The sequence below is a fragment of the Carcharodon carcharias genome, chromosome 3 (genome assembly GCF_017639515.1).
Source record: "Carcharodon carcharias isolate sCarCar2 chromosome 3, sCarCar2.pri, whole genome shotgun sequence".
Lineage (NCBI taxonomy): Eukaryota > Metazoa > Chordata > Chondrichthyes > Lamniformes > Lamnidae > Carcharodon > Carcharodon carcharias.
The window spans coordinates 128,053,487-128,075,945 of NC_054469.1; the positions used below are offsets into that span (position 1 = coordinate 128,053,487).

The window sequence follows — 22,459 nt, forward strand, 5'->3', positions numbered from 1 at the left end:
TCCCATGAATGAATAAAAATACCCTATTTAAATAAAGAGCGGCAGAGAAAACAGAATTATGGGCAATTAACCTAACAGAAGTAAGGAAAATGTTATAAGCTTATTGTTAGGAATGTAATTTTAAGGGTTTACGAAAATCATAACATGATCATGCAGAGTCAACATAGATTTATGAAAGAGAAATCATATTTGACAGGATTTTTTCAAGTTGTAACTATGAGTGCATAAGAGGAAGTCAGTGGATAGTGTATTTGGATTTTCAAAGGCATTTAATAAGGTGCTGTAGAAAATTAGCATCATGGGATCAAGGCAATATATCAGCATGGATTGAGGACTGGTTAGCAGATATAAAACAGTGTGGGAATAAATGGATTGGAAGGCTGCAGCTAGAAGGGTACTGCAAAGATCAATGCTTGGGCTTCAGTTATTTACCATCTATGTCAATGACTCAGATAAGGGACCAAGTGTAGTGTATCCAAGTTGGCTGACAATACAAATTAGATGGGAAAGTAAGCTGTGAGGAGAACGCGGAGAAGTTGCAAAGTAATTTAAACAATTTAAGTGATTGAGCAAGAACATATGGGCAGATGGAATATAATGTGAGGAAATCTGAAATTATTCACTTTTGGTGGGAAAAATAGAAAAGCAGATTTTTTTTCTTTAAATTGTGAGAGATTGGACAATGTTGGTATTCAGGGGGACTTGGGTGTCCTTGTACACAAATCACTAAGTTAACATGCAGGTACACCAAGCAATTAGGAAAGCAAATGTGCATTTGCTTTTATTACAAAATAATTGGAGTATCAGAGTAAAGAAGTTTTATTACAATTGTATGCATCTTGGTGAGACCACACCTGGAGCAGTGTGTGTAGATTTGGTCTCCTTACCGAAGGAAGGATATACTTACCTTAGAGGGATGCAACAAGCTTTCATTAGACTGATTCTTGGGATGAGGGGATTGTCCTATGAGGAGAAATTGAGTTGAGTAGGCCTATATTCTCGAGAATTTAGAAGAATGAGACACGATCTCATTGAAACAAATACAATTATTAAGGGGCTTGACAGGGTAGATACTGAGAGGATCTCTCCCATAGCTGGGGAGCCCAGAACTAGGAGTCATGGTCTCAGAATAAGTGATCAGCCATTTAGGATTGAGATGAGAAATTTCTTCACTCAAGGAGCTGTGAACCTTTTGAATTCTCTACTCCAGAGAGCTGTGGATGCTCAGACCTCAAATGTATTCAAGTCAAAGATCAACTAGTTTTTGAAAACTAAGGGAATTGACATCATGCACAAAAGTGTAGCTTGGAGAATGGGCCGATTGATCTACTTCTGCTCCTATTTCTTATCATTGATGGATTAAAATCTTGGAACTCCCTATCCAACAGAGTTGGGGGGGGGGGGGGGCACTTTCACCATAGGAGCTGCAGTGCTTCAAGAAGTTAACTCAACACTTTCTCAAATACAACTAGGGATGGGCAATAAATGCTGACGTTGTCAGTGACACCTACATCCGATGAATACATAAACAAAAAGACAAAATAAAAGTGAGAAAGAATTAGAAACATAGAAAACAGAAGCAGGAGTAGGTTATTCAGTCCTTTGAATCTGCTCAGCCTTCAATGTCATCATGGTTTATCCTCTATCATAACATCATACTCCAGTACCCTCTCCATACCCTTTGATGCCTTTAGAGTCCATCAATCTATTTATTTACTTCTTAAATATATTCAGTGACTTGCCTCCACAGCCTTCTGTGTTAGAGAATTCCACAGGTTCATGACCCTCTGAGTGAAGAAGTTTCTCCTTGTCTCAGTCCTAAATGGCCTACCCATATCCTGAGATTGTGACCCCTTGTTCTAGACCCTCAGCCAGAGGAAACATCATCCCTGCATCCAGCCTTGTCAGAGTATTATACATTTCAATGAGGTCCTCTCTCATTCTTCTGAACTCCAGTGAATACAGGCCTTGTCGGCCCAATCTCTCCTCATATGACAATCCTGCCAGGCAGTAATCAGTCTGGTGAACTTTCACTGCACTCCCTCTCTGGCAAGTGTATCCTTTCTTAGGTAAGGAGGCCAAAACTAAATACAATACTCCACCTGTGGTCCCACCAAGGCCCTGTACAGCTGTAGTAATTCATCCTTGCTCCTGTACTCAAGCCCTCTTTCAATGAAGGCCAACATGCCATTTGCATTCTGAACTACTTGCTGCACCTGCATGCCTGCTTTCAGTGATTGGTGTACAAGGACACCCAAGTCCTTTTGTACATCAACATTTCCCAATCTATCACCATTTAAATAATACTCTGCCATTCTGCTTTTCCTACCGAAGTGGATAACTTCACACTTATCCATGTTATACTGCATCTGTCATGTATTTGCCCACTCACTCAACTTGTCTAAATCGCCTTGGAGCCTTTTAACATTCTCCTCACCAGTCACATTCCCACCTAGTTTTCTGCCATTGGCAAATTTGGAAATACTACATTTGGTTCTCTCATCCAAATCATTGATATACAATGTGAATAGCTGGGTCCCAAACACTGATCCCTGCTATACCCCACTAGTCACCACCACTGGAAAAGATCCATTTATTCCTACTCTGTTTCCTGTCTGCTAAACAATTCTCAATCCATGTCAATATATTACCCCAAATCACATGTGCTTTAATTTTGCACACCTGACTCTTATGTGTGACTTTATCAAAAACTTCTTGAAAATCCAAATATACCACATCCACTGATTCTGTCTTATCTATGCTGTTAGTTACACTAAAAAAAATTCCAGTAGGTTTGTCAAACATGATTTCCTTTTCATAAATCCATGTTAACTTTCTCTAATAATCTTCCGACTAGGCACTTTACAGCCTTCCGGACTGAATATTGAATTCAACAACTTTAGATCTTGAACTCCCTCCTCCATCCCCACCCCCTTTCTGTTTCTTCCCCCTTCCTTTTGTTTTTGCCAATAATTTATTTGGATTTCTCGTTTCCCACCTATTTCCATTATTTTTAAATCATTTATGCCCTGCTAGTCTTTCCACCCCACCCCCACTAGAGCTGTACCTTGAGTGCCCTACCATTCATTCTTAAATAGCATATTCGTTTAGATAATATCACTACCTTCAACACCTGTGTTCTTTTGTCTGTGACATCTTTTGATTATCTGCTCCTATCACTGCTTGCTTGTCCCTACAACCACACCACCCCCACCCCCCCCCACAACTTCTCTCTCCCACCCCCCCACCCCCCCACCCTTAAACCAGCTTATATTTCACCCCTCTCCTTATATTCGCTCAGTTCTGTGGAAGGGTCATGCGGACTCGAAACGTCAACTCTTTTCTTCTCGCCGATGCTGCCAGACCTGCTGAGTTTTTCCAGGTAATCCTGTGGATATTTTCTAAGTGTCCTGTTATCACATCCTTTATAATAGACTGTAGTATTTTCCTTACTACTGATGTTAGGTTAACCGGTTTGTAATTCGCTGTTTTTTCCCCTCCCTCCTTTTTTAAATAGTGGGGCTACATTTGCCACCCTCTAATCTGCTGGGACTGTTCCAGAATCTACAGAATTTTGAAAGATGACAACCAATGCATCCACTATTTCCATGGGCACCTCCTTCAATATCATAGGATGGTTCCAGTGATAAGCATAACCTCCTGGGTTCCATCAATGAACCAGGTTGACTGGTTAATCACTCAATCTGCCACAGATGATAGTCTTAATTCTAATTTCCGATCAGGCAGGCTTGAAATCAAGTTGACCTCAAAGAGTTCCCACTTACCTCAATGCTCCATATGGAAGACAGTCATAATTGGTCATCTAATTATTGACAATAATAGGTTTTTGGACTTAGAAATACTAGCAACTCCTCGTGAATACCACCTCAAAACTGAGTGCATCACCACCAGTTTGAAGGGTGAAGCTCCATCAATGACTGCTTGCTTCTCTGCAAATCAATCGAGCTAAGCATCAAACCCTGAATATATGAATGCATACCTGCATACTTGACCATCAGGTACAATATCATGCTTATTCCTAGAAAACTCAGGCTAGATTTTCCAAATCCTATGTAACGTAAGTCATTATATCATATTCCCATGTGAGGGGTTGTTTCTGTGTGACACACCAGCAAATACACTATTAAACCTTGGAATTAGCTCATGATTAACAAGTTTGCTTCCCCAAAACATAAAAACTTCCTGTTGACGGCTGTAAAATCACGAACCAACACACACGAACAAGAGACCAGTGCAGCATGGCGCACATCAACAGCCAACAACTACTCCAAGAGGCGACGGACCATTAGAGCCGAGACCTTTATTCGCCAGAACCCTCACATGCATATTAAAATTCAACCTCAAACAAGTTCCACGTGTTGTGAGTTTAGAAAGTGCTGGAATATAAGATGCTGATATGTGAAAGGACAGCGCTCATTCATCCATCCTGCTGGGCCCCATTTAGCCGTGACAACCCGTTTTCGTCACTGCCCACCCCCCAAACATTCACCTTATCGATTAACAGCGGGGGGGAAATATCCCGGTCAATTCTTTTTTTTTTCCCCTCCGCACTAACCAGTCTCGAACCATTAACACTGATGTCTTTGAGAAAGAGCGGGGCCGCGGCTGCCAGTCCTACATCACCTTCAGAAATGACTTGCAGTAATTCACTCTCCTCGGCTGTCACCTCTCCTTTCTTGGGAGGAGCCATGCTTCAGATCAACAGTTAAATGCTTAAGGGGGGGGAAAAGGAGCTCAAACACAGCCGCCTGTCAAGCAGACACAGACTTCAGACTCCTCACCAGCAACCCCGCTGCAATGAAAATGCAACCTCCTGCCTGCAACTGGAGCAAAGCCACTGCCCTGAGAGACACAGAGGGGTTCCTGTCAGAGGAGAATCTAGGAGGAAAAACTAACTCTCTTTAATAGAGAGCATTTTCAACTTATATATATATATTATCTTAGATTCTATGTCATATGATCCTTATAATGAAGAGTACGGGAAACAGCTCAGACTTTTGCTGTTTCAGTGATTTCCTTCCCCCCTACATATGTACAGTGGTAGCGCCAGTAGCGTATGTCAGCCCCGCCCCTCCGGAGCTGGGTGACCCGCGCATGTGTAGTGGGCCTGACCGCTCTGCATTGTTCAGAGTGCTTTGGAACGTTGTGTTGGCCGTTTGGAACGCGGAGCGGTCAAAACAACAATCAGTTCGAACGTTGGCCCGGGGTGTCTCCTGAGTACAGAGCAGAATAATAGGGGCAACTGCAGCTGAACCAAGCAGGTCAAGTCTGAACTTAGACAGGGAAGGGGAAAACAGCCCTCCTGCATTGCATGCGTTTGAAGACACTGTAACTTCATTAAAGGTGGGGAGGGGAGAGACTCACGATTACAAGTAATTTTCATAACCTGGGAGGTTTATATCTCATACTGTGTATTAAAGAATTCAGTGAAACGATTAGAACGGATGGTCACCAAAACGTCGACGGAGATAGAAAGAACGGGCTTTAGATATGTTGCGAATTGTTGGTTAAATTGCATCAAACTACTCAAATCTTTTGGAAAAGAGATTGTACTTTTAATAGTTTATCTTCTTTCATGTTTCGGCGGTGCGCTGACTTGGTCAGATTATGTTTGCATTAGCAGGTCAGCAGATTCCACGATGTATTGCCATTGTGTTTAATAATAGAACAAGTTCTGACCTTAACGACGTGTGTATTTTAGAAATGATACCTCGTTAATATCATGTATCTGTAATGAAAGCATCGGTTTGCATATATTTATTTAATGTTTATTAAGTTACTGTATATGTCCCAACAGATGCACTAATGTGCTTTGCAGGTATAGCGTGAAAACGATTTTGAGTGAATGTCAAGTAGGGAGGTAGTATTCGCGGTTTGCAGATTAATTAAAGACAGATGAAAATGCAATGAGATTTATGCCACAGAGTGTAGAATTATTTTCTGCATTTGGATCCAGTTAAGGTGTGTTGGAAGTTTAGATTACAACGGGTAACATACTCGACATGTTTGTGATTGTACCATTGGCTTTATAAAAACAGGGGTGGCTCCCATTGCCCTGAGTGCAAGTTGCCGTTGGTTTGATACAACATTTATCCCCAGAGACAGTTGAGCTCATAACCCCTTTTATCTTCTCTCTGAGTTTGAGTCGGATGCAGATTTATCCAGTTGTCGCCGAATTTAGAAACGTATTAACCCCCAAAGGGAAAAAAAGCAAAGTTGCCTGAGTGAGTTACTAGTCATTGGCCAAGTGGATTTTTGGACGTACTGTGCTGTAAACCACTTTTAAATGCAGTGCCGTATTTTTAACCAATCTTTTAAGACGATTTTGCTGAATGTGTAACTAGAAGTGCCAATTTTCGAAAAAAAGTTGAAAATGTGTATATTTAAGAGAGTTGCCACGATTTAATCTGCTCTCAGACCTACATAGCATTCCCAGACGTTTGGTGATCATCGCTAACACTGAAAACTAGAATTAATAGAAATACATGTGACTGGCTGTAACTGAAGATTTATGCATGTGTTCAATGGTCTACAGTTGGCTTAAGTTCCTTACTTTATAGATAAAGGTTACACCTATCAAGACCATCTTTGCTGTATTTAGCTAGCCTGTACCTTAGAGGAATGTCGCACACGATAATCTGTCGACTTCATTGTTAGAGGAGCAGCAGTGAATTGTGTATGTTTGTGTAGACGGAATTAAGAATCTTACCGCAGGAACAGTAGATAGTGAGATTTTTATTGCTGAAGCAACATGCTATGATTTTGGATTCGATGTTTGGATTGTGTTTGTGCTCACATGGACCCAGCCAACCAATCTGTGGAAATCTGAGATACAATTAGTAAGTTGATAGGGCAAACACAATATCATAAATTATTATAGGGAATTTTTCATAGTGATTACAGTACAGAAGGAGGCCATTCAGCCCATCGTGTCCATGTCAACTGTCTGCAAGAGCAACTTATCTATTGTTCCAATAAATGGGAAGCCTATACTAGCACCTCACACATAAACCTGGATTGAACACAAGAAAAAGTCCAACTGCTGCAATCTCTTTTTGTCACCCCTCTCTCAATAATACAACGGTCCCTGCACCTTTGAACCTTTCTGTGTGTTTTATTTCCTGAATATTAAATGTATATACATTCCCATAGAATGTTCTTCCACTACATGAGAACAAAGCTCATGGTCTCCTACATGCTATCTTCTCTAAAATCCCACTCTCCTGTCTATTCCCCATAGCTCTGCAATTTTTCTCCCGTCAGATAATTGTCGAATTCTCTTTTGAAAACCATGGTTGAATCTGCTTCCGCCATACTCTCAGGCATCCACATCCACTTCCACATCCTAACCTTATGTAAAAAAAAGATCGTTTTGCCAATGCACAGTTTCTCCCTATCTACTCTGCCAAGACTCTTCCTGATTTTAAACGCATCTGTCAAATCCTTGCTTAATCTACTCTTCAAGGAGAACAGTCCCAGCTTTTCCAATCTGTACATGTAACTGAAGTTCCTTAAACTAAGAATCTGAATCTTTTCTACACCTGTAAATCAAATTGTTGCAAAGATGGTATCTGATGTCATTTTTACTTTAGATTCATATTTACTTTGCTACATAGACTTTAGTTGATTAAATGCAACAATATGAAAAGTAGAAGCAACAGTTCTTCAATATATACTGAGAATGAAGGACCAACATGATAGTGCAGGCTGCCACCAAATTTGAAAAGAATAGGGAGGACAAGTTAAAGTAAGAATTAATTGTTGCATGCTGCCACACTTTGGTCTTTTAAGTGAAATTATAAGATGGAGAGAGGGTTGCTCAGTTTTCAGATTTTAGTGAAGATAGCATCTAAGCAACTGTGAGCTTTGTTCTCATGTAGTTGAGGAACACTCTATGGGAACATATATGCATTTAATGCTCAAGAAAAAAACACAGGTTCAGAGGTGCAGGGGCTTTATATCATTGACAGGTGTGACAAAAATAGAGATTGGAGCAGTTGGACATTTTCTTGTGTTCAATTCAGGTGTATATGTGAGGTGCTAGTATAAGCTTCCCATTTATTGGAACAGTATTCAAATCTTGGATAGATTTATGAGATCTATTAAAAAAAGTTGTTTTCCACAAAGGGGTAAAGTAAACTTCTCAGAAACAGTTGATCAAAGAAGATGGTGAAATATAAACAAAAAAAAGCAAAATATTTGAGAGCACTTCAAACATACAGTGGGTAAATGTCTTACCTGCAAAGTACTGAACAATATGGGGTAGGAAGTTCCACAAAGTTTACTTCATGTGCATGCTGAGATCATTAATTGCAACTGTGATGGGTTTGGAGCACTAAACTTGGTCTCAGGATTTTAGGATGAGACAAATGAAAGAAACTAACTGGAGCTCCTGGATTGCTGCCTGACTCCTGGGGAAACATGCAACCTTGGCGAACAAATGAACAAAATAGAATCACATTCACCTAAGATGCCCTGCATGGGTCAAGTAATTCTAGTGATATAATCCATGCTCACGAATAAAGATTGGCCACCTGGGTAAGATACTGGAAAACTCCAACGACATAGCTGTGAAACAATAGCAAAGATGAGTGTTGTCTGGAAGCAGGTGGGGTTGGGGTGTTGGGAGGTGCGGGAGAAAGATTGGATTTTGTTTTGGAAATTGAATCTGCCTTTAACTTGCCATAAAGAATTTTTCAGATATTAGTGATGGGAAAAGTCATGAGTTTCCTAAAACCCTGCTTATTCTCCATGGCCCTGCAATTTTTCTCCCATCAGATTTTTTTTTTATTCATTCATGAGATGTGGGCTTCACTGGCTGGGCCAGCATTTATTGCCCATCCCTAGTTGCCCTTGAGAAGGTGGTAGTGAGCTGCTTTCTTGAACTGCTGCAGTCCATGTGGTGTGGGTACACTCACAGTGCTGTTACGAAGGGAATTCCAGGATTTTGACCCAGCAACAGTGAAGAAATGGCGAAATATTTCCAAGTCAGGATGATGAGTGACTTGGAGGAGAACTTCTAGTTGGTGGTGTTCCCATCTATTTGCTGCCCTTGTCCTTCTAGATGGCAGTGGTCATGGGTTTGGAAGGTGCTGTCTAAGGAGCCTTGGTGAATTCCTGCATGCATCGTGTAGATGGTACACACCGCTGCTACTGTGCGTCAGTGGTGGAGGGAGTGGATGTTTGTGGATGTGGTGCCAATCAAGCAGGCTGTTTTGTCCTGGACTTCTTGAGTGTTGTGGGAGCTGCACTCATTCAGGCAAGTGGTGAGTATTCCATCACACTCCTGACTTGTGCCTTGTTGATGGTGGACAGGCTTTGGGGAGTCGGGAGGTGGGTTGCTCGTCGCACTATTCCTAGCTTCTGACCTGCTCTTGTAGCCACAGTATTTATATGGCTAGCCCAGTTCGGTTTCTGGTCAATGGTAACCCCGAGGATGTTGATAGTAGGGGATTCAGCGATGGTAATGCCATTGAATATCAAGGGAAGATGTTTGTATTCTCTCTTGTTGAAGATGGTCATTGCCTGACACTTGTGTGGCGCGAATGTTACTTGCCCCTTCTCAAGCCAAGCCTGGATATTGTCCAGGTCTTGCTGCATTTGGATGTAGACTGCTTCAGTATCTGAGGAGTTGCGAATGGTGCTGAACATTGTGCAATCATCAGCGAACATTCCCACTTTTGATCTTATGGAAAGAAGGTCATTGATGAAGTAGCTGAAGATGGTTGGGCTGAGGGCACCACCCAGAGGAACTCCTGCAGTGATGTCCTGGAGCCTAGATGACTGGTCTCCAACAACCACAGTCATCTTCCTTTATGCTAGGTATGAATCCAACCAGCGGAGAGTTTTCCCCGTGATTCCCATTGACTCCAGTTTTGCAAGGGCTCCGTGATGCCACACTTGGTCAAATGCTGCCTTGATGTCAAGGACAGCCACGCTCACCTCACCTCAGGAGTTCAGCTCTTTTGTCCATGCTTGAACCACGGCTGTAATGAAGTCAGGAGCTGAGTGGCCCTGGTGGAACCCAAACTGGGCGTCAGTGAGCAGGTTATTGCTAATCCAGTGGCACTTGATAGCACCGTTGATGACCCCTTCAATTATTTAACCGATGATCGAGCGTAGACTGATGGGGTGGTAATTAGCTGGGTTGGATTTGTCCTGCTTTTTGTGTACAGGACATACCTGGGCAATTTTCCACATAGCTGGGTAGATGCCAATGTTGTAGCTGTACTGGAACAGCTTGGTTAGGGGCGCGGCAAGCTCTGGAGCACAAGTCTTCAGTACTATTGCCGGAATATTGTCACGGCCCATAGCCTTTGCATTATCCAGTGCCTACAGCCGTTTCTTGATATCACGTGGAGTAAATTGAATTGGCTGAAGACTGGCATCTGTGATGCTGGGGACCTCCAGAGGAGGCCGAGATGGATAATCCACTCAGCACTTCTGGCTGAAGATTGTAGCAAATGCTTCAGCCTTGTTTTGCACTGATATGCTGGGCTCCTTCATCATTGAAGATGGGGATATTTGTGAAGCCTCCTTCTCCAGTCAGTTGTTTAATTGTCCACCACCATTCACGACTGTATTTGGCAGGACTGCAGAGCTTAGATCTAATCTGTTGGTTGTGGGATCACTTAGCCCTGTCTGTCACTTGCTGTTTATGCTGTTTGACACGCAAGTAGGCCTGTGTTATAACTTCACCAGATTGACACCTCATTTTTAGGTATACCTGGCATGCCCTCCTGCACTCATCATTGAACCATGGTTGCTCCCCTGGCTTGATGGTAATGGTAGAGTGGGGGCTTTGACGGGCCATGAGGTTACAGATTGTGTTCGAGTACAATTCTGCTGCTGATGGCCCACAGCGCCTCATGGATGCCCAGTCTTGAGTTCTTCAATGGTTTGAAATTTATCCCATTTAGCACGGTGGTAGTGCCACACAACACGATGGAGGGTATACTTAATGTGAAGGCAGGACTTCGCCCCCACAATGACTATGCAGTGGTCACTCCTACCAACACTGTCATGGACAGATGTATCTGCAGCAGGCAGGTTGCTGAGGATATGGTCAAGTATGTTTTTCCTTCTTGTTGGTTCCCTCATCACCTGCCGCAGACCCAGTCTAGCAGCTATGTCCTTTAGAACTCAGCCAGCTCAGTCAGTAATGGTGCTACCGAGTCACTCTTGGTGGTGGACGTTGAAGTCCCCCACCCATAGTACATTCTGCGCCCTTGCCTCTCTCAGGGCTTCCTCCAAGTGGTGTCCAAAATAGAGGAGCACTGATTCATCAGTTGAGAGAAGGTGGTGCATGGTAATCAGCAGGAGGTTTCCTTGCCCATGTTTGACCTGATGCCATGAGACTTAGCGGGGTCCGGAGTCAATGTTGAGGACTCCCAGGGCAACTCCTTCCTGACTGTATACCACTGTACTGCCACCTCTGCTGGGTTTGTCCTGCCGGTGGAACAGGACATACCCAGGAATGATGATGGAGGAGTCTGGGACATTACCTGTAAGGTATGATTCCATGAGGATGACTTTGTCAGGCTGTTGCTTGACTAGTCTGTGAGACAGCTCTCCCAATTTTGGCACAAGCCCCCAGATGTTAGTAAGGAGGACTTTGCAGGATCAACAGGGCTAAGATTGCCATTGTTTCCGGTGCCTAGGTCGATGCTGGGTGGTCCATCTGGTTTCATTCCTATTTTGTGATTTTGTATCAGTTTGATACAACTGAGTGGCTTGCTATGCCATTTCAGAGGGCATTTAAGAGTCAACCACATTGTTGTGGGTCTGGAGGCTCACGTGTAGACTAGACCAGGTAAGGACAACAGATTTCCTTCCCTAAAGGTGATTAGTGAATCAGATGGATTTTTACAATAATTGCCAATGGTTTCATGGTCATCATTAGACTTTTAATTCCAGATTTTTATTGAATTTAAATTCCACCATTGTAGCAGGATTTGAACCTGGATCCCCAGAGCATTACGCTGGGTCTCTGGATCACTAACCCGGTGACAATAACACTGTGCCATTGCCTCCCCTAGTTGTCGAATTCTCTTTTGAAAACCATGGTTGAATTTGCTTCCACCACACTCTCTCTGTCAGTGCATTCCACCTCCTAACCTTGTGTATAAAAGATCCTTTTGCCAGCGCTTAGGGTTTCTCCCTATCTACTCTGCCCTCCCTATCTACTCTGTCCAGGCCCCTCGTGATTTTAAACACCTCTGTCAAATCTTCTCTTACTCTACTCTTCAAAGAGAACAGTCCCAGCTTTTCCAATCTGTCCATGTAACTGAAGTTCCTCATCCTTGGAATCTGAATCTTTTCTGCGCCTTCTCTAAATCAAATTGTTGCAAAAATGGTATCCAATGTAATTTTTACTTTAGATTCATATTTACTTTGCAATTAATAGACTAAAGTCTAAGTAGCAACTATATGAAAAATAGAAGCAATAGTTCTTAAATATAAATAGAAGAGAGGTGAAATATAAGCTGGTTTAATGGGGGCTGGGACAAGTAGAGCTGGAATAGAGGGCCAGTGATAGGTGGAGATAACCAAAAAACGTCATAGACAAAAGGACAAAGAGGTGTTGAAGGTGGTGATATTATCTAAGGAATGTGCTAATTAAGGGTAGAAAGCAGGACAAGCAAGGTACAGATAGCACTAGTGGGGGTGGGGTGAAGGAATCAAAAAAGGCTAAAAGGTAGAGATAAAACAATGGATGGAAATACATTTAAAAATAAAGGAAGTAGGTGGGAAAAGAAAAATCTGTATAGATTATTGGGAATAAAGGGGGGGGGGGAATCGAAAAGGGGGTGGGGATGGAGGAGAAAGTTCATGATCTAAAATTGTTGCACTCAATATTCAGTCCGGAAGGCTGTAAAGTGCCTAGTTGGAAGATGAGGTGTTGTTCCTTCAGTTTGCATTGAGCTTCACTGGAGCAATGCAGCAAGCCAAGGACGGACATGTGAGCATGAGAGCAGGGTGGAGTGTTGAAATGGCAAGCGACAGGGAGGTCTGGGTAAAGCTTGTGGACAGACCGAAGGTGTTCTGCAAAGCGGTCACCCAGTCTGCGTTTGGTCTCTCCAATGTGGAAGAAACCGCAGTGGGAGCAATGAATGCAGTAGACTAAATTGAGGGAAGTGCAAGTGAAATGCTGCTTCACTTGAAAGGAGTGTTTAGGCCCTTGGACGGTGAGGAGAGGGGAAGTAAAGGGGCAGGTGTTGCACCTTCTGTGGTTGCATGGGAAGGTGCCGTGGGAGGGGTTTGAGGTGTAGGGGGTGATGGAGGAGTGGACCAGGGTGTCCCGGAGGGAACGATCCCTGTGGAATGCCGCCGGGAGGGGTGAAGGGAAGATGAGTTTGGTGGTGGCATCATGCTGGCGTTGGCGGAAATGACGGAGGATGATCCTTTGACTGCGGAGGCTGGTGGGGTGATAAGTGAGGACAAGGGGGACCCTATCATGTTTCTGGGAGGGAGAAGAAGGTGTGAGGGCACACCAAACGCATCTGCAGTTTTTTGCTTTTATTTTAGTTCTTAAATATCTACTGGAAATGAAGGGCCGACGTGATAGTGCAGGCTGCCACCAAAGTTGAAAAGAATGAGAGGGAGGACAAGTTAAATTAAGAATTAATTGTTGCATGCTGCTGCACTTTTGGCTTTTTAAGTCAAATAAAGATGAACAGAAAGGGTATGTATTATTCTGTTGTCATTTCTTGTATTTTATAATGATTCTGTTCATCCAGCTTTCCTAGAGAAAAAGCACACTGAGTGTGTTTATAGTGAATAGCTAATAACTGGAGCTGATATTTCTAGCATTACTGTTTCACTTTACACATAATTTGTTAACTCATTACATATTGCAGCTGTGAGAGAGAGGCTCTTATGCTTATATATTATTAGTATATGACTGACTACTGCAGCATATAAATAGCAAATGAGAATGTGGGAGGAATGAAGAATCAGAAGTGTGGTAATTATTTTACAGTAAATATCAACTAATTATTTTCTCTTTACTCCAAACATTTTTAGTTCAACAAATTAAAACTTCTCTTTAACTGTAAACAGAGCAAAGTTTAAAAAAGTAATAGATTGAAGAGTATTGGCATAAGGCAGCTCAGTTTGCATGAATCAGTGCCTCTGAACTTGTCAGCACTGAGGCTACCAGCCATCTGGAGAAAACTCATTTGAATTGGATGATAACTTGCAACACTGAGCAAGTGGAAAATCAGTACTGAGTCCTACTGGTATAATAAAAAAAACCTCTGGTTTTACTAATGTTTTAAATAATGTTGTTGATTGTTGTTAAAAACCCATCTGGTTCAGTATTATCCTTTAGGGAAGGAAATCTGCCGGCCTTACCTGGTCTGGCCTACATGTGACTCCAGACCCAAAGCAATGTGATAGATTCTTAAATGACCTTTGAACAAGGGCAGTTAGGGATGGACAATAAAATGCTAGCCCAGCCAGCGATGTCCACATCCCATGAATGAATTTTTTAAAAATTGTTACTGTAGCATTTCTCTGCTTATTTTCAGCACTTGACAGTTCATAGATTATGATATTTAAAAGGGACACTGAAAGTGGAATATGAAAAAGGATATACCAGTCAATTAGCATTGGATTACCTGGATTCATGTCCTCTCTAGCAACTTGAACTTGTGTCCTAGATTATTAAATGACATCCTAATTGTAAGCATTGGCTGTTGTGTAAATCCATTTAGACTGTAGGAAGCCTTACCGAGGAAAGTATGATTTAGCTGCTATTAATCCTGTTTGAGAAATGCCACTGTGATTGTTTTCACATGGTTACTCTGATAGCCTGTATTTATATAGCATCTGTAATATAAGACATGCCAGTGTGCTTCACAGGAGTGTAGTAAAACAAATTTGACACCAGACCACACAAGACTGTTCAGGCAAATGGCCAAAAGTTTTCTCAGAGATAGGTTTAAAGGAGGGTCTTAAAGGCAGAAAGAAAGGCAGAGAGTTTTGATAGGAAATTCTAGAACTTGGGGTCTAGTCAACTGAAGGTATGGCCACAAGTGGAACAATTAAAATCAGAAGCGTTTAACAGTCATTATGGTAAAGAGGCCAATCAGACCATCAAGTCCATGTCATTTATCTGTAGAGCGATCCAGCCAGTCCCACACCCTCTCTCCATACCCAGCCCTATACTCTTCCAGTGTCCATCCAAATTCCTTTTGAAATCATTGATCATCTCCATTTTCGCCACTGGCACCCCCCCCCCCCCCGCCATAGGCAATGAGTTCTGGGTCGTTATCACTCATTGTGCAAAATAAAAGTTCTTCCTTACATCCCCCTGCACCCCTTGCCCTAAACCTTAAATCTGTGTCCCCTTGTCCTTGAATTAACAGCTAATGGGAACAGCTTTTCTTTATCTGCATTCTGTAAACCTATCATAATCCTGTACACCTCTATCAATGTCTGCTCAATCTCCCTTGTTCCAAGGAGAACAACAACCCCAGTGTATTCAGCCTAACCTTGTAGCTAAAATCCCTCATTCCTGGAACCATTCTGGTAAATCTCCTCTGTGCATTCTGAAGGACACTCTCATCCTTCCTGGTATGATGACTAGAACTGGATGCAATTCTTTAGTTGTAGCCTAACCAGAGTTTTATAAATGTTCAGCGTTTGTCCTCCCATCTCTATTTATGAGGCACTTGACCCCATATGCCACTGACTTTCCCAATTTGCCCTGCCACAATGAAAGATCTATGTGCATGAACCCCCAGGCCCTTCTGTTGTGCACACTCCTTATGACTGTGACATTAAGTCTGGGGGGCCAAAATTAGATGAGCACATATATCTCGGAAAGTTGGAAGGCTGGGGGAGATTAGAGATAGGGAGAGGCAAGACCATTGAAGAATTTGTGAAAAAAATACATTTTAAAATTAAAGCATTGCTAGACAGGGAGCCAGTGTCAGTCAGCTTGTGGTGATTGGTGAAGATGACTTGGTGGAAGTAGGGACAAAGACAACAGAGATTTGGATGACCTCAAGTTTATGGAGGGTAGAATATGGGAGACCAATCAGGATTGCATTGAAATACTCAAGTCTAAAGGTAACGAATGCACGGATGAAAGTTTCAGCAGTATATGAACTGCAACGGGGTGAAGTCAGGCAATGACACAGAGTTGGAAATAAGACGGTCTCAGGATGGTGTGGATATACGATTGGAAGATCAACTTGGTGTGAAATATGACACCAAGATTGCAAACAGTCTGGTTAAGCCAAAGACAGTTGGGAAGGAGAGGGATGGAATTAGTGGCTAGGGAATGGAGTTTGGGGAGGGTAACAAAGATAATGACTTCAGTCTACTCTGTTTAATTGGAGGAAATTTCTACTGAACCAGTACTGACAAGCAGTCTGATAATTTAGCAACAGTGTAGGTGGTTGGCAGTGTGCATGTGAAAACTGCTGTTTTTTTCAGATAATGTCATTGAGGGACAGCAGGTAGATTAGAAATAGGGGGCCAAAGATAATGGAATGGGAGCAAGGAGATCCTCTTGCTACTGTGCGATAGATAAGACTGGAAACTGGTGAGTGCAGTCCCACTGAGCTGGATGACACTGGAGAGAAATTGCAGAAGGATGGTGTGGCCTGCCATGTCAAAGGCTGCAGAGAAGATGAGGAACAGTTTACCTTTATTACAGTCATATAGGGTGTATTTTGTGACCCTGATAAAAGCTGTTACAGTATTGTGACGGTGGGATGGAGTGCGCAGGTGAGGGCAGAGAAACCTGATTGGATTGAAACATGGAGTTCCAAGAAAGATGGGCATTGATTTGGGGGACAATAACATGCTCAAGGACTTCGGAGAGGAAAGAGAGGTTAGAGATTGCATAGTAGTTTTAAAGGAGAGGGACAGTATCTGAAGAGAAAAAAGTGCTTACAATATCAGCCAACATGGGAATCAGGAGGGGAAATTGGGTGATCAGCAACTTAGTAGGAGCAGGTCAAGGGAGGAGGAGGAGGTGGGTCTTATGGACAAGTTGAGCTTGGAGAGGGCAAGAAGTCAAAGTGGAGAAAGATTTGAGTTCAGGGCTTGAGCCAGGGGGATCCTTGGAGGAAGTTTGGCCTAGTAAGTCTGTGGAAGGGAAGGAAGTGGAAGAGGTAGCTGATCTGGTGGTCTCAACCTTATAAACAAAGAAGTTATTGAGCTCCTTACACTTATTGTTGGAGGAGATGGGGGAGAGGGGTTTGAAAAGGCAGATTACAATTGAGTAAAGAAATTGAGGGAGTTATCTTTTGTATTCCAAGACGGGCCTGGAATAGCAAGCAGTTTTAGTAGAGGAGAGAGGGCCAGATAGTGTTTTACATGGTCCAGCCGATCTGGCGATGAATGGCTAAACCAGTTGTCCGCCATACCTGTTAAGTTTGTGTCCTTTGGACTTAAGAGTGGAAGAGAGAGGCCATGCCAGGGAAAATAGCCAGGCTGATAGAGAATAACAGTTTTATTGGGGACTAGGACAGGAAAAGGTGGAGGTGAGGTGTGGTTGAGCAAAACATTTTCCATCAAATACCATGGTGATCACTGTTGGGATTTTAAGTGCAGTTGTGAGTGAACTAGGGATAGTTTTTTGCAGGGGTGGGCACAAAAGGAAGTTGGGTTGGGATGTGGAAGGGGGATGTGGATGGAGTGTGTTTGAATGAAGTGGATCAGAGATGGCCTGTCTGTGATTCATATGATGGCAGTAGCAGGTCCACGTGAAATGGCAAAGTCTAAGCAGTAGCTGTGAATATGGGCTGGGGAGTTCACATGGAGGGAGAAATTCAGGGAAGATAAGAGGGCAGTGAAGTTAGAGGGGAGAGAGCATGATGAGTTGAAATGGAAGTTGAGATCATCAAGGATGAAAAGTTGTTGATTCTAGGACTCTGAAAATACATCAAGGTTGGTTACAATGTAGTAGTCTTAATAGTATTCAAACAATTGGTTCATTTTTTGTAAAATTGCTGCTGTATATGCTATACATAAACAGAATAGATTCAAACAAAGGCAAATAATGGAAATAATAGGATGTAAATATATTATTTATTAAATACGCTACTTTCATTTTTTTGACAATTATGCTGAAATTTTGACACAAGTGTAAGATGTAATAATCCCCATTACAATGATGCAGCTTTGACAGATGTTGATGTAATTTACAAGGATTTGTGTGCTATATGGTCACCTGAATATCAACATAGTACTTTTCTTGGAAGCTAGTTGCAGTAGTTAATTTTAGTTATCCAAGTAAGGACACACATTTCTTAAAAAAAAATTGAACTTGATTTTTCCCCTCTACTTCAAGGGGTGCCTTATCCAAATAAGTTTTCTTTTTAAGGTGTGTATGTGTGTGAGACAATGTCAGATCGCAAATAGCACATGACTCAGGCTGGTCTGTATCGAGTTAGCTAATCTTAGCCTGGCCAATTGACCCTTGTGCTCCTAGATCAGGAAAAAGAAAATAGTGCAGGGTTCTTGCCCCTTATTGCTGTCCAGCCACCTTGCTAGAAATGTTTGCTGACATATTCTTTGAGGTTCTTGTACTAAGAGTAAGCACAGCTATTTTAGGTACAAAGGATATCAACATTTTATACTCATATGTCAGCAAGGCATTAGTGCTTTGAGTAGAATAGGTAGGAAGAAAATAGGCAGGAAAAATGAGTAGGTTGGAAAATAAGGATTGAACTGCCGCAAATAATGAAGTTTGTGCTGTTCATTCTGCACTATGTTTGAGGATAGAAGGATTCTTCAAGTTTCATCAATGTAGTTCTGCTAGAATCTTCCTTGACCTTGAACAGCACAAACTTCATTATTTGCAGCAGTTCAATCCTTATTTTCCGACCTACTCATTTTTCCTGCCTATTTTCTTCCTACCTCTTCTACTCAAAGCACTAATGCCTTGCTGACATATGAGTATAAAATGTTGATATCCTTTGTATATTCTTGTTCTAACTAGGAAGGAGGCATTGCTAGATCTGATTCTGGAGCATGAGGTGGACCAAGTGTCTGTGGGAGAATCCTCAGGTAAAAGTGACCATCATACAATAAGGCTTAAGTAAATGGAGAAGAACAAGGAATAATCTAAAGTAGAATTTCTAAATTGGAAGAGGGATGATGAGAAGGGATCAAGCCAGGGTAAAATGGAACTAATGACTGACAGGAAAAACTAGCATGAAGCATTGGGTGATCTTTAAGGAGGACATGTTTCAGGTTGAGGCTAGGTACATTCCAACAAGGGCAAAAGGTAAGGGAACCAAAACCAGGGCTCCTTGAGTGACAAGGGAGATGGAGAAAATGATGAAACAAAAGTGAGGGTGTGATGCATGTCAGGTGAATTCTTCAAGTGAGAACCAGGCCAAATGCAATAATTTAAAAGGGGAAGTGAAGAGGAAAAGAAGACTGTCAAAGAGAGAATGAGAATAGAATGGCAGTTAACATAAATGGGAGCACAAAATCCTTATACCGGCATGTAAATAGTGAGTGGAGGGTGGGCGGGGGGGAGTCCTATTGGTGTCACGGTTATATATGCTTAGAGATGCATGGCAAGCCTAGGATACTTAATGAACTCTTTGTTTCAGTGGTTATGAAGGACGAGGATTGTGACAAAATATCAGTAGATGCAGAGGTGGCAGAGATGTTAGTGGAATGGATTGGGTGAAAATTGCTAGGAAAGATGTGCTGGAAAGGCTTGTTATGCTTGGGGTGGATAAATCACCTGGTCCAGATTACTTAACCTGGGTTGCTAAAGGAAGTGGGGATGGACATAATGGAAAGGCTGGCCATAATCTTCCAATCTTCCCTTTTAATATGGAAGAGATGTCAGAGGATCAGAGAGTAGCAGATGTGATACCCTTATTCAAGAAAGTGTGTTAGGACATTCCTGGTAGCCAGCTACAGGTTCAGTTTAGCTTAACATCAATAGTAGATAAGGTTTTAGAAATAATGATCAGGGGAAAAAAATAACAGGCATTTGAAGAGGTTTTCATGGATTTGTAAAAGGCAATTCTGCTTGACTAATTTGAATTCTTTGATGTAGTAACAGAGAAAGTTGATGAAGGGAAAGCAATGGATGGTGTCCATATGGATTTTAAGGAAGTGACAAAATAAATGGCTGATTAACAATATTCCCATGGTGTAGAACAATCAGTGTCAGCTTGGATAAAGAAAAAATGGCTTAAGGGCAGAAAACAGCGAGTCATGATAAATTGTTGTTTTTCAGACTGGAGGATGGTAGACAATGGTTATCCCCAAAAATCATATACACACATGTAATATAAATGACTTGGATATTGGAATACAGATAAAATGTTAGATTTGACATATGATACCAAACATGGAGGTGTTGCAAACAATGAAGGCGATACCAATGGACTGCAACAGGATATCATTAGGATAGCAGAATGGGCAGACAGGTCACTGATGGAATTTAATACAGAGAAAATGTGAGGTGAAGCATTTGGTAGAAGGATAGGGATAGGCCATAAAATGAATATGTAAAACTTTAGTCCAGTTCTTGTGGAAGTCTTGTTTAGAAACCTCTTTTAATTTTGGTGTTTTTTGTATTTCATTTAAATTCATTCATGGGATGTGGGCGTCGCTGGCTAGGCCAGCATTTATTATCTATCCCCAATTGCCCTTGAGAAGGTGGTAGTAAGATGCCTTCTTGAATCGCTGCAGTCCATGTGCTGTAGGTACACCCACAGTGCTGTTTGGGAGGGAGTTCCAGGATTTTGACCCAGCGACAGTGAAGGAACAGCGATATATTTCCAAGTCAGGATGGTGAGTGACTTGGAGGGGAACTTACAGGTGGTGGTGTTCCCATCTATCTGCTGCCCTTGTCCTTCTAGATGGTAGTGGTGTGGAAGGTGCTGTTTAAGTTCCTGCAGTGCATCTTGTAGATGGTACACACTGCTGCCACTGTGTGTTGGCGGTGGAGGGAGTAAATGTTTGTGGATGGGGTGCCAATAAAGTGGGCTGCTTTGTCTTGGATTGTGTCAAGCTTCCTGAATGTTGTTGAAGCTGCACTCTTCCAGGCAAATGGAGAGTAATCCATCACATCCCTGACCTGTGCCTTGGGCTTTGGGGAGTCAGGAGATGAGTTACTCACCATAGGATTCCTAGCCTCTGACGTGCTTTTGTAGCCACGGTATTTATATGGCTAATCCAGTTCAGTTTTTGGTCAATGGTAACCTCCAGGATGTTGATAGTGGGGGATTTAGTGATGGTAATGCCATTGAATATTAAGGGGTGATGGTTAGATTCTCTCTTGTTGGAGACATTCATTGCCTGGCACTTGTGTGGCACAAATGTTACTGGCCACTTGTCAGCCCAAGCCTGGATATTGTCCAGGTCTTGCTGCATTTGCACATTGACTTTTTCAGTATCTGAGGAGTCACAAATGGTGCTGAACATTGTCCAATCAACAGCAACCATCCCCACTTCTGACCTTATGATAGAAGGAAAGTCATTAATGGAGCAGCTGAAGACAGTTAGACCTAGGACACTACCCTGAGGAACTCCTAGTTCCAAGTGATGTCTTGGAACTAAGATGACTGACCTCCAACAACCATAACCATCTTCCTTTGTGCTAGTATGACTCCAACCAGTGGAGATTTTTCCCTTGATTCACATTGATTCCAGTTTTACTAGGGCTCCTTGATGCCACACTCAGTCAAATGCGGTCTTGATGTTAAGGGAAATCACTCTCACCTCATCTTGGGAATTCAGCTCTTTTGTCTATGTTTGAACCAAGGCTGTAATGAGATCAGGAGCTGAGTTACGCTTGCGGAACACAAACTGTGAGTGTCAGTGAGCAGGTTATTGTTAAGTAAGCGTCGCTTGGGAGCACTGTTGATGTCTCGTTCCATCACTTTACCGATGAACAAGAGTAGACTGATGGGGCGGTAATTGGTTGGGTAAGATTTGTCCTGCTTTGTGCATACAGGACATACCTGGGCAATTTTTCACATTGCTGGGTAGATATCAGTGTTATAGCTGTACTGGGATAGCTTGGCTAGGGGCGTGGCAAGTTCTGAAGCAGAAGTCTTCAGTACTATTGCCAGAATATTGTCAGGGCCCACAACCTTTGCAGTCTCCAGTGCCTTTGGCTGTTCCTTGATAATCATGTGGAGTGAATCAAACTGGCTGAAGACTGGCATCTTTGATACTGGGGACCTCCAGAGGAGGCCAAGTTGGACTATCCACTCGGTACTTCTGGCTGAAGATTGTTGCAAATCCTTCAGCCTTATCTTTTGCACTGGTGCTGGGCACCCCCATCATTGAGGATGGGGATATTTATGGAGCCGCCTCCTCCAGTGAGTTGTTTGGTTGTCACCACCATTCAAGACTGGATGTGGCATGACTGCAGAGCTGAGAGCTGAGCCGTTGGTTGTGGAATTGCTGAGCTCTGTCTATCGCTTGCTGCTTATGCTGT

General features: G+C 42.5%; 2 protein-coding genes across 6 annotated transcripts in view; one reads left to right on the plus strand and one right to left on the minus strand.

Annotated features, from left to right (window-relative positions):
- The window catches only part of ankmy2a (ankyrin repeat and MYND domain containing 2a), a 66,264-nt gene extending 61,401 nt beyond the window's left edge, over positions 1-4,863 (minus strand). Inside the window, exon 1 of one of the 3 annotated variants that reach the window (XM_041184996.1) lies at positions 4,645-4,863. In XM_041184996.1, the coding sequence (XP_041040930.1) occupies positions 4,645-4,711 (67 nt within the window). In that variant the 5' untranslated portion in view covers positions 4,712-4,863. Of the gene's footprint in view, positions 1-4,510; positions 4,538-4,576 lie in introns of those variants that run through there. The other 2 variants (XM_041184997.1, XM_041184998.1) reach the window with 2 other exon arrangements.
- A 259-nt stretch (positions 4,864-5,122) lies between these two features.
- Positions 5,123-22,459, plus strand: part of LOC121275906 (basic leucine zipper and W2 domain-containing protein 2) — an 84,835-nt gene continuing 67,498 nt past the window's right edge. Inside the window, exon 1 of one of the 3 annotated variants that reach the window (XM_041183722.1) lies at positions 5,123-5,364. The gene's annotated coding sequence lies outside the window, so the exon portion shown is untranslated. Of the gene's footprint in view, positions 5,365-19,030; positions 19,051-22,459 lie in introns of those variants that run through there. The other 2 variants (XM_041183721.1, XM_041183723.1) reach the window with 2 other exon arrangements.